The 16,207-nt window shown below is 37.1% G+C and overlaps 1 protein-coding gene and 1 non-coding gene across 2 annotated transcripts; both read right to left on the bottom strand.

The window, feature by feature from the left end:
• Nucleotides 1–2,992: 2,992 nt before the first annotated feature.
• Nucleotides 2,993–3,410, bottom strand: LOC122095967 (60S ribosomal protein L35a-like). Its single transcript, XM_042666323.1, has one exon. It carries the CDS (start codon nucleotides 3,354–3,356, stop codon nucleotides 3,024–3,026), a length of 333 nt encoding a protein of 110 aa, XP_042522257.1. The 5' UTR covers nucleotides 3,357–3,410; the 3' UTR covers nucleotides 2,993–3,023.
• Nucleotides 3,411–3,429: 19 nt separating this feature from the next.
• Nucleotides 3,430–3,536, bottom strand: LOC122096535. Its single transcript, XR_006145330.1, has one exon. It is a non-coding gene; the product is annotated as a U6 spliceosomal RNA (small nuclear RNA).
• Nucleotides 3,537–16,207: the final 12,671 nt, after the last annotated feature.

Below are 16,207 nucleotides of genomic sequence, written 5' to 3' on the forward strand. Positions count from 1 at the left end.
ATAAAAGTAAATAAACATAGATAATTAACAAGATTGAAAGTATGATTTTATAATTGTGAAATTAGCCATGGAATGCTCTAGATGTGGTAATATAACAGGGACATGCTCTCAGAACTAGAGATAATTTCTCTGATTACCTAAAGTGATCAGAGAAAGAAAAAAGCCATGGAATGTAAATAATGTAAATAATGGTAAAATAATGAAGACATACTCTCAAAAACTAGAGGCAATTTCTCTGACCACTATGTCCCATGAAATCTCTTTTCTTTCTGGTTTTAAATGTGTAGGCACTACTTGGGATAAAGATTTGAGAGGAAGATTAAAGAACAGGGCTTTTTTAAAATAAGGTATAGAAAAATGTGATTTGCTGGGTACAGCACACAACACTTGCTAACAGGGGGATGAACCCCAAACCAGCTTTATCCAGTACGGGTCCCTTATAAGAAGCAGCCAAATTCCTATGGCCTAGTAGCTGTCTTTACTCCAGACCTGAATAAACAATTTCCAGGGGAGCTTCTCTAAACAGCATGGTGGGCAAGCATAAGTCTTCAGAAAGTACCAGGCTGCCAGAAAGCACTAGACTTGCTTCAGAAGGGGCCTTGGAAGGTAGGAATGTGATGTCCTTAATGTGTGATGCTGCAGTGGCTCTTAACACTCAGGCTCTTGGTGCTAGAACGTTTTTAAAAGACCTTCAGCCACTTTAAATGCCTCTAAATCCCCAGAGGTCCATTGGTAACATCTGAGGAGAGAATGAATATGTTCCTAAAGCCAGTGGAAACACATTCTAGGGTGAACTAAAGCTCACCATTTGGGTAAACTGTATTTGTTTGTTTAGGGCTATATTCAGTGGCAGATCAATAATAAGAATAGTGGCAAGTCAAAACTATATGCCCTGTACCATTCAGAATTTATTTGGGCCATAGCCAAAGAACTATCTTTTGGTTTTCAGGTAAGATGCAGTTCTTCAGTTATGATTAATGACTCACAAACATTTTGCAAAGGCAAGGGTTACTCGATATAATCTGGAGGAAATCCAATCACAATGTAGCAAACTTTCCCTTCATTTCCCTCTAGAACTAAATGTGGGTATGTTACATTTTTTTCCATCTTTTTCCTCATCCTTCAGGATAGTTTTAAAGCTCTTAGGAATTCACATTTTATTTCCAAATTTTTCTATATAGCACACCTTTTCAGAAGAAAAGAGCTAAAGAAATAATTAAAATAAAAGATCATCTCTTCAAGATTGTAACTAATTTCTGCTTTCCATTTGTGTACTAGATCTGGTCTGGATTTCTTCAAAAGAAAAGTTATTTTCTAACTAAATAGTGTTGTTCCATATCATCCTAAGAATATGTTTACATTAGGGACTTTTTTCCTTAAAAGTCTTACTAAATAGAAAAGCCAGCACTTACCCCCTAAATCTTTTATAGTGAAGGTCAGAGAATCTGAATATTCTGGTGTTATGTCAGGAATTTTGCAGAATTGTAGTCTACAATAGCCAACTGATAGTTCAGTGTATGCTTTCTCAGCAGTGTGTGCTCTTCCATATCCCAGTCCTGTCTTCAGTGCTCAAAATGTTCAAGCATTAAGAGTCCAAGTGTCAAGTGTATTGTGTTTTAGTATTATGATATTTAAAATTGCCTTTTCCTACAAATTTCCCATAACAAACAAATAAGAGCATTTTACTCATCACTGAGATAGAGGAGTAAAAAGTAAGCTACTTATCCCACCAAACAATCATAAAGTAGATAATATCCTGGAAAAACATATAAGCCCACTTATTTTATGTTTTTTTGATATATTGCTTATTTATCCTTCTGTTAGCATCCATATTATATAAATATTAAAATGGAAACATTAAAAAGTTAAATTATTTCCCCAAAGCTATTCCTTAAGTGAATGATAGAGTCTAGGACTTAATAAAAAAGATAGAAAATACCAAATAGACAACTAATCCAGAGGAAGTGATAAGAGGATTACAGTTCCTGACGAGGCAGATAGAAGATTAAAGAGATCCTATGAAAAAACAAGCTGTGATACCAGCTACTCAGGAGATAGACATTGGAGTATTATAGGCCAAGGCTGACCTGGGAAAAAGTGTAAGGCCCTATCTGAAAATCAAACTAAGGCATAAAGGAGTATGGTTCAAATGGTAGAGTGCTAGTAAACAAAAAGTTATGAGAACAAACCTGAGTACCACCAAAAGGAATAGAGAAGCTTAGCACTGGTAGTTCATGCCTGTAATCCTAGCTACTCAGAGGCTGAGATCTGAGGATCCAGGTTCAAAGCCAGCCTAGGTAGGAAAGTCCATGAATCTCATATCTCCAATTAACCCCCAGTAGAACCAGAAGTGGATCTGTGGCTCAAGTGGTAGAGCACTAGCCTTAAGCAAAAAAGCTGAGGGATGGTCCCAGGGTCCTGAGTGCAAGCCCTAGTACCATCGCGCACACACACACACACACATCACACACACACACACACACACACACACACACACATACACACACACATGCATGTCCACACATGCATACATACACACACACAAAAGAGAAAAATGCATATGGAGAGATGATAAGAGATAGAGATAATGAAAGAAAATACGTTTCCCCTTTTTCTTTTCTTTTTATTGTGAGAATACCATACAGAGGAGTTACAATTACATGGGCAAGATAATGAGTGCATTTCTTATCAAGCATTGTAGCCTCCTCTTTGTTTCACCTTCCCATCCCTTTCCATACACCTCCCACCTCCCCCCACCCGAGCCTTCCCCACCCCCACCAAAGTTGTAAAGTTCGTTTTTCCATATAATGACTTGTACGTCTCATTGTTGCAATAGGTCCACTTGTATCCCTAGTTAAACGATTTGTTTTTGCCCTTTCCCTCCACAAATTATACCAACATTAAATACAGTGAAAGCACGGGTTATATCGTGGGGGAGGTACATACAAAGCAACATAGAAATCATCTTTTTTTTTTTTTTTTTTTACAAGAGCACAGATTTACTTTATTTAATTTTCATTAGTTTAAATTCTGGAGGGGTACAGCATCACACGGATTCTGTGTCCAATGGCCTTAGCAGGAAGGTTGCTTCGGAATTTGGCATGAACCATGCCACTGTTTCCATGGGCACGCGTTACCTTTCCCCAGATTACTCTGGTTTTGTTAGGTTTGCCGCCAGGAGTCACTGTGTTGTTTTTTGCTTTGTATACATAAGCACATCTCTTGCCCAAGTAGAAATCGGTATCACCTCGGGCATAAACGCCTTCAATTTTAAGGAGAGCCGTGTGCTCCCTTTGGTTCCGGAGACCCCGCTTATAGCCAGCAAAAATGGCCTTGCACCATAGCCTTCCAGACATTTTGCCTTTTAGAAGTCCTGTTCCCAGCAGGCCTTAAAAGAAGAAAAAAAGTCATAATCATGCAACACAAGTTAAAAATATGGAACGCTTCACGAATTTGCGTGTCATCCTTGCGCAGGGGCCATGCTAATCTTCTCTGTATCGTTCCAATTTTAGTATATGTGTTGCCGAAGCGAACACAACATAGAAATCATCTTATAAATATGTTAGAAACAATTGCATGAAAGAAAAAAAACATTTAAATATTTACCTTGGGGTTCATTACCCTAACATCAACTTATCTAACCTTTTCTGCTTGACTCAGACATATACTAGTTATTGTAAATAAGGGAAACCAGGGGAGCTATGTTTCTTTGGGCCTGGCTTACTTCACTTAATAGAATTTTTTCCAAGTCTTCCCATTTCCTAACAAATGGGACAATGTCATTCTTTCTGATGGGGGTATAGAATTCCATTGTGTATATATACCACATTTTCTTGATCCATTCATCTACTGAGGGGCATCTGGGTTGGTTCCATATCTTAGCTATGGTAAATAATGCTGCAATAAACATAGTTGTTCTGGTAGCTTTAGTATGGTCTTGTTTGTGATCATCTGGGTAAATGCCCAAAAGTGGGACTGCTGGGTCATAGGGGAGCTCTATGAGGGGTCTTTTGAGGAACCTCCATACTGCTTTCCAAAGTGGTTGAACAAGTTTACACTCCCACCAACAATGCAGTAAGGTTCCCTTCTGTCCACATCCCCTCCAGCATCTGTTGTTATTAGAGTTCTTGATTATAGCCATTCTAACTGGAGTGAGGTGGTATCTCAATGTTGTTTTGATTTGCATGGCTAGAGAGGCTGAGCATTTCTTCATGTGTTTATTGGCCAGGACCTCTATGATGAAAACTTTAAAAACCTGAAAAAGGAAATCAAAACAGAACTTAGAAAGTGGCAAAAAACTCCCATGCTCCTGGATTGGAACAATCAACATCGTGAAAATGGCAATACTTCCCAAGGCTATCCACAAATTCAATGCAATACCTATCAATATTCCAACCTCATTCTTCAAGGAAATAGAAGAGGCAATCCAAAAATTCATATGGAACAATAAAAGACCCCAAAGAGCAAAAAACGATCCTCAACAGAAAGAACAGTGCTGGAGGAATATCAATACCAAATATCAAATTCTACTACAAAGCCATAGTAATCAAAACAGCTTGGTACTGGCACAGGAACAGACCCCAGGACCAATGGAATAGAATTGAAAACCCAGAAATGAACCTACAGACCTATAGCCATCTAATCTTCGATAAGGGAGCTTAAAAATTAGAATGGAAGAAAGACAGCCTCTTCAGTAAATGGTGCTGGCAAAATTGGTTAACTACATGTAGAAACTAAAGCTAGATCTTTATATATACCCTGCACCAGAATCAACTCCAAATGGATCAAAGACCTCAGAGTCAAAGCAGACACTCTGAAAACATTACAGGATGGAATAGAAGAAACCCTAGGTCTCCTTGGCACAGGCCGAATTTTTCTTAATAGAGACCCAGAAACACAACAAATCAAAGAAAGGTTGGACAAATGGGATTGCATGAAATTGCAGAGCTTCTGTATGGCAAAGGACATAGCTAGCAAGATCAATAGAAAGCCCACAGATTGGGAGAAGATCTTCATAGCCATACAATGGATAAGATTCTCATATCTAAAATATACCTGAAATTCAAAAAATTAAATCCCCCAAAAAACAAATCTTCAAAGAAACAACTGCTCAATAAATAAGTGGGCTAAAGACTTAAAGAGAAACTTCTCTGAAGAGGAAAGAAGGATGGCCAAGTTTCCCATTTTTCAAATGGAAAATAGTATCTAGTACATAATTGATTCTTAGTATTTGTGGTAAATTACCCATAAAAAGAGTCAAGTTCCTATTGCAATCTTTATTTATACATGGATCTGAAAATTCTGAGTTTATTAATTAGAGGAGTGTGTACAATTACCTATTACCTGCTCAAGAGCATTTATTAAAACTGCAAAGGGGCCTGGAGAAAACACTTTCCACAGTGGCCACTCTGTTCTTTTCCTCAAGCCCTGTATCTGGATAGGCACTAGGTGCCCAGTAAGAAAAAGCCTAGTAATTTCAGTGCCACTTAAAATTAGGGTATATACTGGAAATTTAAAGAACCATGTTTGGAATGTGAATGCTACTGGTATGGCTAGTTGTTGCCTTTGTTGTCAGCTTAGTTATTTATGAGCAGATTTGAGATGGAATGTGGCATGCTGGTTTTGTACACCTGTGCATAGGAGGGGAAGAAAGTAGAATTGCTCAGAAAAAGAAGCCACCTTGGTGTAGATAGAAGCATATGTTGTTTTCCCAAGCCCTACATAAGTTTATTTGCCCTTCTTCAATCGATTAAAGTTGTTGATAGTTATACCAAGGGGCAATTTTTTCTTAAAGAACAGACATTGTTTAGAAGGACAATGAAATTCGAAGCTCTCATAGTCAGGTAATGAATGAATGTGATAATGTAATAACTCAATTTTGAGATCTTATTACCACTGAAATGTTTCTTATTTAAGATTGTGGAGAGGATGTAGGAGAGTACCATCACAGGAGCTTGAACTCAGGACCTCACATTCATTCCCTTGGTGCTCTTGCCCCAAGCTGGTGCTAGCATTTGAGCTATGCCTCCAGTCAGATGTTTTACTGGTTAAAGTCTCACAAGGTTTGCTCCCTGAGCTAGCTTTAAATCTCAGTCCTAGAAGTGTCAACCTGCTTCCTGAGTATCTAGGATTACAGGTGTGAGCCATCAATGCATGACTTTTAAATAAGTTTTAAATGATAGTATGATAGTAATCGCTGAAAATGATGCTATAAAACAGCTTTATGGCCAGTTCCCTTTTCAGCAAGGATGAGATTGAATGCAGTGAATATATGACCTAGAAAACACACCTGGGTAAGGACAATAGACAGTACTTGTCATATTGACCAGTGTTTTATTCTATTGACTCTGATTGGTCTCTGAAACTCACATTTGCAATAAAGATATGGCAGTTTCCTTTAGTTGCTGATTATAAACCTTCACAGAAAAAGTTATAATGCTGATTAAACCTTTGAAACTTTAGCAAATGAACTTCTCATGTACCATACAGGACAACTGTATGTTTCTTCCTATAAATAATATTTATATTTCAAGTAACTCATAAAAAGGGTCATAATCGCCGGGCGCTGGTGGCTCACGCCCTACTCAGGAGGCTGAGATCTGAGGATCGCGGTTCAAAGCCAGCCCGGGCAGGAAAGACCATGAGACTCCTATCTCCAATAAACCACCAGAAAACCGGAAGTGGCGCTGTAGCTCAAGTGGTAGAGCGCTCGCCTTGAGCTGAAGAGCTGAGGGACAGCGCCCAGGCCCAGAGTTCAAGCCCCACGACCAACAAAAAAAAAAAAAAAAGAGTCATAATCAGGCAATTAAGTATCTCCAGTGTAATTTATGTGGTGTGTCTCTAACAAGAAGAAAACATACATTTTTCCCCCCTTGGTAAGATATTCAATTTATTTTTTATTTTAATTTTATTGTCAAGGTGATGTACAGAGGGGTTACAGTTATATAAGTAAGGTGGTGAGTACATTCTTTTGTCAAACTTGTTACCCGTTCCCTCAGTTTTCTCCCTCTTTAAACCCCACCCCCCAAGTTTTACAGATCATTTCCAAGATAGTGTCTTGTGAGTCTTGCATTGTTCCACCTTTGTCCTTTGTCTCACCAATTTGTTGTTCCCTTTCCCTTCCCTAATTCAGATAAATGTATATACAATATCCAGGGTATCAAAACCAAATACAGTGACACCAGGGGATATACCATAAGGGGTAAAAAATCACAAAAGAAGAAAGAAATCACATAGTATATTAAAAACAACAGCAACAAAGAAAAACCTCTCATGTCCATATCTTGGAGTTGAAAAATGAACATTCTTACTGTATATGAATAATTAAGTTAGAGCAATTTTTATAAACACCAACAATTACGTATAAGTTTACTTGTGAGATATGGTTAAAAGATGAGCAATTATCTTCTTTAGACTACTGTCTAGAAATGTTTCTAAAATATTCTAAAATTCTTTTAAATATTGTTTCCACAATGTTTCGAATACCAATATTTACTAGTCTTGCAAATAAACAGCTACATCATGGTTCACTTATTGCGGCTTCTCTGTATCACAAGTTTTTCTTTAAAAAATTAAGTAAATAGTGATCCTTCTCCTATCTCGAGAGGTACGTTTCAGACACCTTCCGATAGGTGAGTATCTGCGAAGTGGCAGTAAGTGAGCCACGACATAGCGAGGGACAACTATCTAATGCTGCTACTGCTGGAATTTTCACCTATCCCCAGTCGATGAGGGATCATTGTATTTCATCGAGTATACTGCAGCAGACTTCTCACAAAACAAGAGCATTTACATTTCATTGTTCTTGAAAAATGTTCAACTACTCTCTCAGCATTTTTATAGAACAATTTAAGCTGTATGGGAGGGGCAGTTTAGAGTATTATAGATATGAAGAAGCTATCATTAGAATCATATTAGAATCATATTTATCTGGAGACTATAGCAGGTCAAACTAAACAAACCAGTACTATGAAGAAGACAAAAAGATTTTGTTAGAAAAGAAGCAAATCAAGATGAGCCGTTATGGGGACTCTCCAGTGAGCACTGAGAATGCATTTATCCTGTCTTTATGTCCACCTGCACAGGATGCACAAAAGGATCCTTTGTCTTCACCCACAGTCATTTACATTCCATGCAGGATTGCATCACTGAGTCTCTTTTCGCTATGTAATCTTCCCTCACAACAGCCTTTGTGCTTATCATGGTTGAGCATGTAAATGTTCTTTACTATCCATGTTCTAGTTATTTCCTAGGCACAATTCCCATTGGGACTTCAGTTAGGTGTCATGGTCCACCTCTAGAATTGGCCCAAACCATTTTACAGTTCACAATTCCTGTTATTTCACCATGGAGAAATATAATTTATTGGCTAAAGGTATTGTATAGTAATTAGCTCACCCACATTAATATTTATATTCCAAATGTTCTCACTTGTTCCTTCTCCCCAAGATCAAGATGAGATAGTCTTTATCAAACCAAAACATCTTTTTTGTACTTTCTGAAATACAGAGATGTATTGGACAAAGTCTAAAATGAATGAACTTAGCATTTCAAGTGACCCTAAGGTTAGGATTTGCTTATATGCTGTAGACAACTATCTTTTCAAGATAGTGGGGTGACCTGAGTGTCAATGGTTCACACCAATAGTCCTGGAGGATCACCATTCCCAGCCCATCTGTGCAGAAAAGTCCTGGAGACTGTGGTTCCAACTAATCAGGAAAATACCAGAGTAGAGGAATGGCTCAGCCCTGAACAAGTACCCCCAATGAGACCACCAGGCCAGATCTCTTAAGTTCTGCCCTGTTACAGGCACACACACACAAAATCAAACAGATAAAGAGATAGTGGGTGACTTGGTTGAAAATACTTTTGATATTAATCACAGAATTCACTTTGAAATAATCCCCAAAATAAATAGCTCCTTTTGTGATTCAAATATTCTGACAAGATGAATTCAATTACTCAGCCAAGAATACTGCTGGGCTTGATAATATATAGAAAAAGATATCTTAATAAAATGCTTATTGGAATCAAATTATCATAAGTTTGTCAATATCCATTAAAATATTATCATCATAATTTTATACTCCTTGACCTACTGATTCTAATTTGTGGGCTTTGTACACAAAATCAAATACCCTAGTTCTTAGGAGCACATGTGCAAAGAATTGTTTTTAGTATTGTTTTCAGTGACAAAAAATGCTTATAAAACACAACTTCTGTTCCTACTACCAGGAGTGTGACTGAATGTGTGGTGGTGGTACATCTCAGTGCTTAAATGTTAGTTATTTGAAAAAAATTAATTGGATCTTTAACTACATACCCAAAGTTCTATATTTGACTTTGACTGACTATTAAGTGAAAAAAAAAAACACAAAACAAGCTCTGGGATATTGTATCACCTCATTTTGTAAAAGCAAAAGCAAAACCAGATCCCTAAGGCATGCATCTGCCTGCAAAGAAACACAAGGAGACTGGGAGAAATAAAAATATTGGAGAGAGATGGATCAATATAGTGTCACAGTTCACTTAGTGGAATTATACAGGGATTAGGGGGTATTCGCTTTTGTTCTACACATTGTAATGTTTTACTTGAAAAAGTCAGACTTCATAATTTTTAATAACCACCAAAATGAAGAGATACTTGATCAAGAGATCTAAACTGGAGGTCTGGTGCCAGGTCCTCTGGCTCATAGACCAATTTACCCAAGGGGAAGAGATATTAATAGAGCAGATCTCAGTTTCTACATCATTGAACATGTGTATACAATATACAGTGCTAGGGGAACCCTTGGGCTTACAGAGTAACATTCTGCAAGGAGCTCTTAAGAAATAGGAAACTCTCAAAGGCCCATGTATATTGTTTCCTTAAAGCACTTATGATAATCAGAGAACTGGGGTCCATTCTATAGGTTACTAGATGATGGATTCTTAAGAGTTTTGTGCCAACTGGTTGATTGGCCAGTTTATTATTTTAAAAAAGGGTTGTGTGAAGGGAGAAAATGTCAGTCTTCTGGTTAATGGCAGTAACCCGGGAGTTTAGGAGCCAATACCATTCCTTGGTCTTCTCTTCCTAAGAGTATTGTTTAGAAGAGGATTGAAGTATGCATAATGAAATTCACTCAACACTGGAAATGAGGAAAAGGGAAGATGAGAATATAAGCAAGGGGGTGAACTTATTCAAAGTACACTGTACACATCTTTTATCACAACGAAACACTCTTTTCCTATTAATATGATGTAATTAAAAATTAAATTAAAAAGTATATTCTGTGGGTGCTAGGTGGCTTAGCTCTTAGGACTGAATATATCAGTTCTATGTGGATGGATACTGAGAGCTATGGGTTGGGTTGCATTTGTTCCTGTCTCGATACCAACTTGCAGGAACCCAAATTATTTGAGTTCACTAAATCATTAACTTTAAGCACTACATATTTCTTTTCATTTCTGCTCATATGACCCTGAAGGCCTCCAGCATGAGAGCGTGTATGTGCCTGTACATACACTCACACATACACAAACATACACACATACATGTACTGTCTTTGGTCTCTGCATTTGTTGGTCAAATTCTGTATGCTTCCTTCTCCCTCATCTACTTTCTATAGGTACCATCATCTTATACTTCTGGCATCTCTGACCAGGGTCATAAACCATCTCTGGAAAAGACGCGACTGTGATGTCCCTTTCCTAGAACAAATCATATCCTGGAGCTCAGAGAAGTGCACATTTTGGTTCTTTGATATACTAAAAATGTGACTGCTGAGGAGTGACCCCAGCCCAAGCTTCTGTTTCCTCCTTGTCTTTTCTGGCAAACACAACGGTTTCAGGATGGTTCCTCTGAGTGGTATGGTCAGTTCTTTGAAACTGAAGTCTTCTTCACTCACATATGCAGTGAAATTTTATCAGGCCAAAATATGCCAGAGTCTGGATATATTTCTTGCCCTTTAGGAACTTAGAATCTTACCCTTACTAAACTATTTTCTTTGCAATATGTCATAATTGCCTCATTTACATTTGGTCCAAGTAGATTCATCATAATGCATAATGATCAAAGGTACACTGGAAAAAATATCCTGTACATTGTGGCACGAGTTAAATCTTGCTTGAAAGACTTTACAATGTGAACAGATCTACAGGAAACAGACAATTCAGCCAACTATTTTTTTGTACCCATAGCATGATATAAACTCACTAGTCCCCAAGATTCAGGTACCAACAAACACAAAAGAAAATGTATAGCAAGGTGGTTTCTAGTTGCATACTAGCAATCACAATTCTAGGAAAATATGATGGATTCTGATGAAACTATTAGATATAGAACAATTTGTATTTTTGTTTAGTCTCTCTGTGATCAATTAAATGTTTCTGAGTAGAATACATGGGAAAGAGCAGGAGAGAAAAGCTAACAGTATTAAAGACAGAAGTGATATTTTCTAAACTGGACTTGGAAGATGTCTTGTGATGGGCTGGAGTTCTCCCAGGTCATGGCTTCATCTAAACCTTTGCTTCCCTTCCACCCCCATCCTTCTATAGTTATGAGATTAAAACAATACTCTATTTCTCTAATACTGTTCATTTAGATACTACTGTCTTTACTGTTTTGCTCCAACTTCAGCCTTTGGTTCATGGAGTCTGCATCTAGTATCCATCAAAAAAGAAGTTTCACCACTGTGATATCCAGTGCCAAGGTCACCATTATATAGGCAAGGTACCTTATCATTTTATAGAACCTGCCAGCTGTAGAAAACATCTGCATACTAAACTGGAACCATTGTTTCTACTCAAAATGTTGAGTCACCTTGTTCTCCATTGAGGATATTTTTTAGTTCAGTATGAATTAGCTGTGCCTGGCTGCAAGGAAAAAGAATCAAAGCCACATTCTGAATGATCTTAGTAGAAGTTTTCTTTCCTTTTTCTTTTTCTCTTTCTTTCTCTCTCTCTCTTTCTCTTTCTTCCTTCCTTTCTTTCTCTCATTCTTTCTTTCTTTTTGGTGCCAGTCCTAGGGGCTTGAAATCAGGGCCCGAGTACTGTCACAAGCTTTATAACCCAAGACTAGCATTCTACAACTTGAGTCACAGCTCCATTCCAGGCTTTTTGGTGGTTAGAGATAAGAGTCTCACAGATTTTCCTGACTGGGCTGGCTTTGAACCATGATTTTTAAACCTCAGATCTCAGCCTCATAAGAAGCTAGGGTTGTAGGTGTGAACTACCAGCACCTGAATGGTTCACTTTTCTTATTCTAATTAAATGCCCCAGGACTAGTGCTGTCAATATTGGTATAAGAAAGTGGTCAAGTTACCATCTAAAGCCTCCGTTTCCTTATCTGCAAATGAAGATAATAAAGCTTTCTGTCCAGGGCATCATTGGGAGAATTAAACTGGACAATCCAATTGGGACAGATATTTACAGTGTCGAGTAGATAGTAAGATATTACTGTGTTTATTATTATTTTCTGACTCAATCCATACCTGGAATTTAACAGACCACAAAGAAGAAAACATGCTATATAGATTATAAATACAAAAGTGGATGTTGAATTTTCACTGTCATATATAGCTATATTACCTTCTACATGTTTCCCAAATAACAAGGTCAAGGTCAAATGACATAACTATATACTGTGTGACATGAAAGGTCCTGAATTTTGTCTTTTCTTGAATTATATTTCTCTATTTAAAGTTATACAACATTGAAAAAGTTAAACTAGATATGTCTTGGTTATCTGCTGTAGGACTCTGATAACCACCTCAGTTAACTTCCATTAGGCTCCCTTACCTAAATTGAGGATCGTTATGATTTTTCCCCTCCACAGGATATGTTAAGATGGGATAATTTATACCAAGCAACTCCCTGTGCTGAGCAAATTCCTCAATATACTGTGGCCACAAGCAACTGAATAGTCCAATAAATAATAGCCAAACTCTTAGAAACACTAGTAGAAAAAATATGATCAATATTAACATGTATGGATTTTTTGGTCTGTGTTTTTAAATTAATTCTGTATGTGAATTGGAATTAAGGTCTAGTAAACAGCATTTGTGACTTCAAAACCAATAAAATTTTAAAAAGTAAAAAATATTTAGAGCCAGAAGAAAATTACTTTGCTAAGCAAGGAAAAACAATTTCTTAGAACCAAAAATGTAAGGGAGACATAATCATAATTTAGAGGTCACTCTTTCAAATGGAATGGATTTGGCTTACTGAAAACTCATTTACTTTTTCAAGGACTTCTGGAAACTATCGTATAGCCGTGCTGCCTGCAAACCAGTGATTAGAAAATTCAGAACCGTAACAAATTTAATTGTGAGAGCCAAAATCCAAATTGATAAGTGAATCTATGGAGAGAAAATTTTCACTTCTACTATCTCAAGCAGAAGGAGGACCTGTTCATATACTGCACACACACACAAAAAAACCACTGGGAAGATGTATGTGATGGGAGTGGAAATTTAAATTACTGGGAGAAAGGACTTATGCAAGCCATGAGCCTTTTGCTCATAATTATAGTCTCCATATTTCCCTCCAGTGTACTTTTGGTTTATAACGATGATGCACTCATCTTTGAAACGTTCCTGATGAATAATTCCAATGTATTGTCATTCTTCTTTTCTTCTTCCTTTTTTGTGTCAGGAGTGAGGTTCAAATTTAGGCCCTGAGGCTCTCACATGGTCTTCTCACTCAAGGAGAGAGTTCTACCACTTGAGCCACAACTCCACTTCCAGCTTTTTACTGGTTAGAGATAAGAGTCTCTCAGATTTGTCTTCTCAGGTTGGCTTTGAGCTGTAATTCTCAGATTTCAACTTTTTTTCTTACTCTTTCTCTCTCTCTCTCTCAAATCACCATTTATCTTATTTAAGTCTTTGGATAATGAGTTTTCTTATAGTCTAACACCTCTAACATTTGAAAATAATAAACCTTTGAAGAGTTAACATTTGAAAATGTGAAATTGACATTATCTTCCATTTTCCAATGTTTTGTCAGCTTTTGAAAGTTAATGGGAATTGACTTAATTTAAAGCTAAAGTCCTTTCCTCATAGAAATGTGTTTTCTAAAGAATTTCTAATGAGAAATCCTTTAGAATAAAGTTCCTTAGCACTATGGATACAAAATTAACTTTCTCTCAGACCTTTGAACTTCACTTTTTGGTCAGAAACAAAGACAAAGCCTCCCATCAAAAGTATTTGAGATTTCAGGCATTTTTTTTCAGCATGAAGATATTTGCCTATATACATAATAACACCGATTAGGGTTAGCTCATAAGTTTAAGCTGAAGATTCATTTATGTGTCACACACATCTTTTCCACACAACACAATAGTTTTAGTGAGCCTGCCTTTAGACTCAAGGTTAGAGATCAAATATAGATTATTTTTTTCTGCATGTAGGATCATGTAAGCACTCCAAAGTTTCAGGTTTTGGAGCAATTCAGAATAGGATTAGATATGTTCAATCTGTCTCCAAGAGCTGAGCCAGGCCACACTAAGAGAAGGAAAATGCTAGATGATGTTGTTGACATAGGAAATGGGTGAAACATTAAGTTACACTGTATTATAGAAAGGAAAGCCATCATCACATGGAGACTTGTTCCTGAGCTAAACTGTTTCTTTCGATTTTTTTAATTTATGAAAAATTGAGGATTCTGTGAAAAAGAGGAAATTTCATCTCACAGAGAAAATTTCATTATATGATGGAGGTAAATGGTCTTTGCTCTCCAAGCTGAACATGCTATCTTTAATGAGTTCTCACTGCACAACTTCTCATCCAAATTGAAGAGGAAAATGTACAAGAGCAACACAAAGGCAAAGCTGCTGTGCAGGAGATTGTCAGAGGCCCATTGAGGACAGCCCTTTCTGAATTGAGGCTGGGACTAAATCTGGGCCACCTCCAACTAGAAACATTTGTTCTTGACACTGAGAAAGGATTAGATAATGGAGGAAAGAATGGTGAGGGAAGACAGGCTTTCACCTCTCCTCTGTCTCTTATAAAAATCTATGAATACAAGGACAAAAACACCAGTAGAATGTCACTGCTCTAAATCCAGCCTGAAATCAAAGGCACAGATTGTAATGTAAGAAAAAGGAAATGTTTAACAGTACCTTGTTGTTTCACTGTATAACTTGGTTCAATAAAGAAGATAGAAATAATAGGAAAATGGCTTAGTTCTTGCCTCCAAGAATATTACTAAAATTATTGCTGATAATTACTATATGGAATTTTTTCTTTTTCTTTTTAGCTTCCATTTTGTAAGTATAGCCTTCACCTAATGATTAAATCTAACAAAAGAGATAGGAAGCCGCTTCTGGTTTGGTTTCAACTCTGTGTGGAATAAAGCTAAAAGATAAGATCCATTGTTCTTGTCCTTACCCCAAGAAAGAGAAGTATTTGCTTCTGACTTTCTTGTTTGTTATTTGTTTTTGCTCTTTTAATTGTTAACACATATTATCTACACAAGTTAAGGAGGTTCATTGAAGTAGTTCCATACTGGCATACAACATTTATTCATCATATCTACCCTCTCTTCTTCTACTCTCAAGCCCACGCCAATTCTTCTCTGGTACTGTTTCCAATCCCTATTAATGTCTCTTCTGCTTTCAGGTCATCTTTTTTTTTTTTTTCTGATTTCTGCATGCGAAAGAGATTGGGAAATATTTGTACTTCTGTGTCTGACTTACTTCGCTTAAAATGATGTCCTCCATTTTCCTGCCAATGACAAGAATTTAATCCTCTTTATGCTGAATACTCCTCTCTATGTATATATATCAAATTTTCTTTTTTTTCTTTTTTTGTCTGTCATGGGGCCTTAACTCTGGGCCTGGTTGCTGTCCCTCAACTCTTCAGCTCAAGGCTAGCACTCTAACACTTGAGCCACAACACCATTTCTGGCTTTTTCTGCTTATGTGGTGATGAGGAATTAAACCCAAGACCTCACGCGTACAAGGCAAACACTCTACCACTTAGCCACCTTCCCAGTCCTCAAATTTTCTTTATTCATTTGTCTGTTAATCAGTCCCTAGGATGATTCCATATTTTAGCTATAGTGAATAGTGCCACAATAAACATAGGCATATCCCTTTTGTGCACTAACTCCATTTCTTCCAGATATAGACCCATGAGAGGAATAATTGAGATGTACAGACATTGAATTTTAGCTTTCTGAGGAACTTATATTCTATTTTCTAGAGTGGTTGTGCTAATTTACATTCCCA

The sequence above is a fragment of the Dipodomys spectabilis genome, unplaced genomic scaffold (assembly GCF_019054845.1).
Source record: "Dipodomys spectabilis isolate Male_0828 unplaced genomic scaffold, ASM1905484v1 ptg000015l, whole genome shotgun sequence".
Taxonomy (NCBI): domain Eukaryota; kingdom Metazoa; phylum Chordata; class Mammalia; order Rodentia; family Heteromyidae; genus Dipodomys; species Dipodomys spectabilis.

What these genes read in the sequence shown, in the direction of transcription:
- LOC122095967 (XM_042666323.1), bottom strand. Translation starts at nt 3,356, where the DNA reads ATGTCTGGAAGGCTATGGTGCAAGGCCATTTTTGCTGGCTATAAGCGG.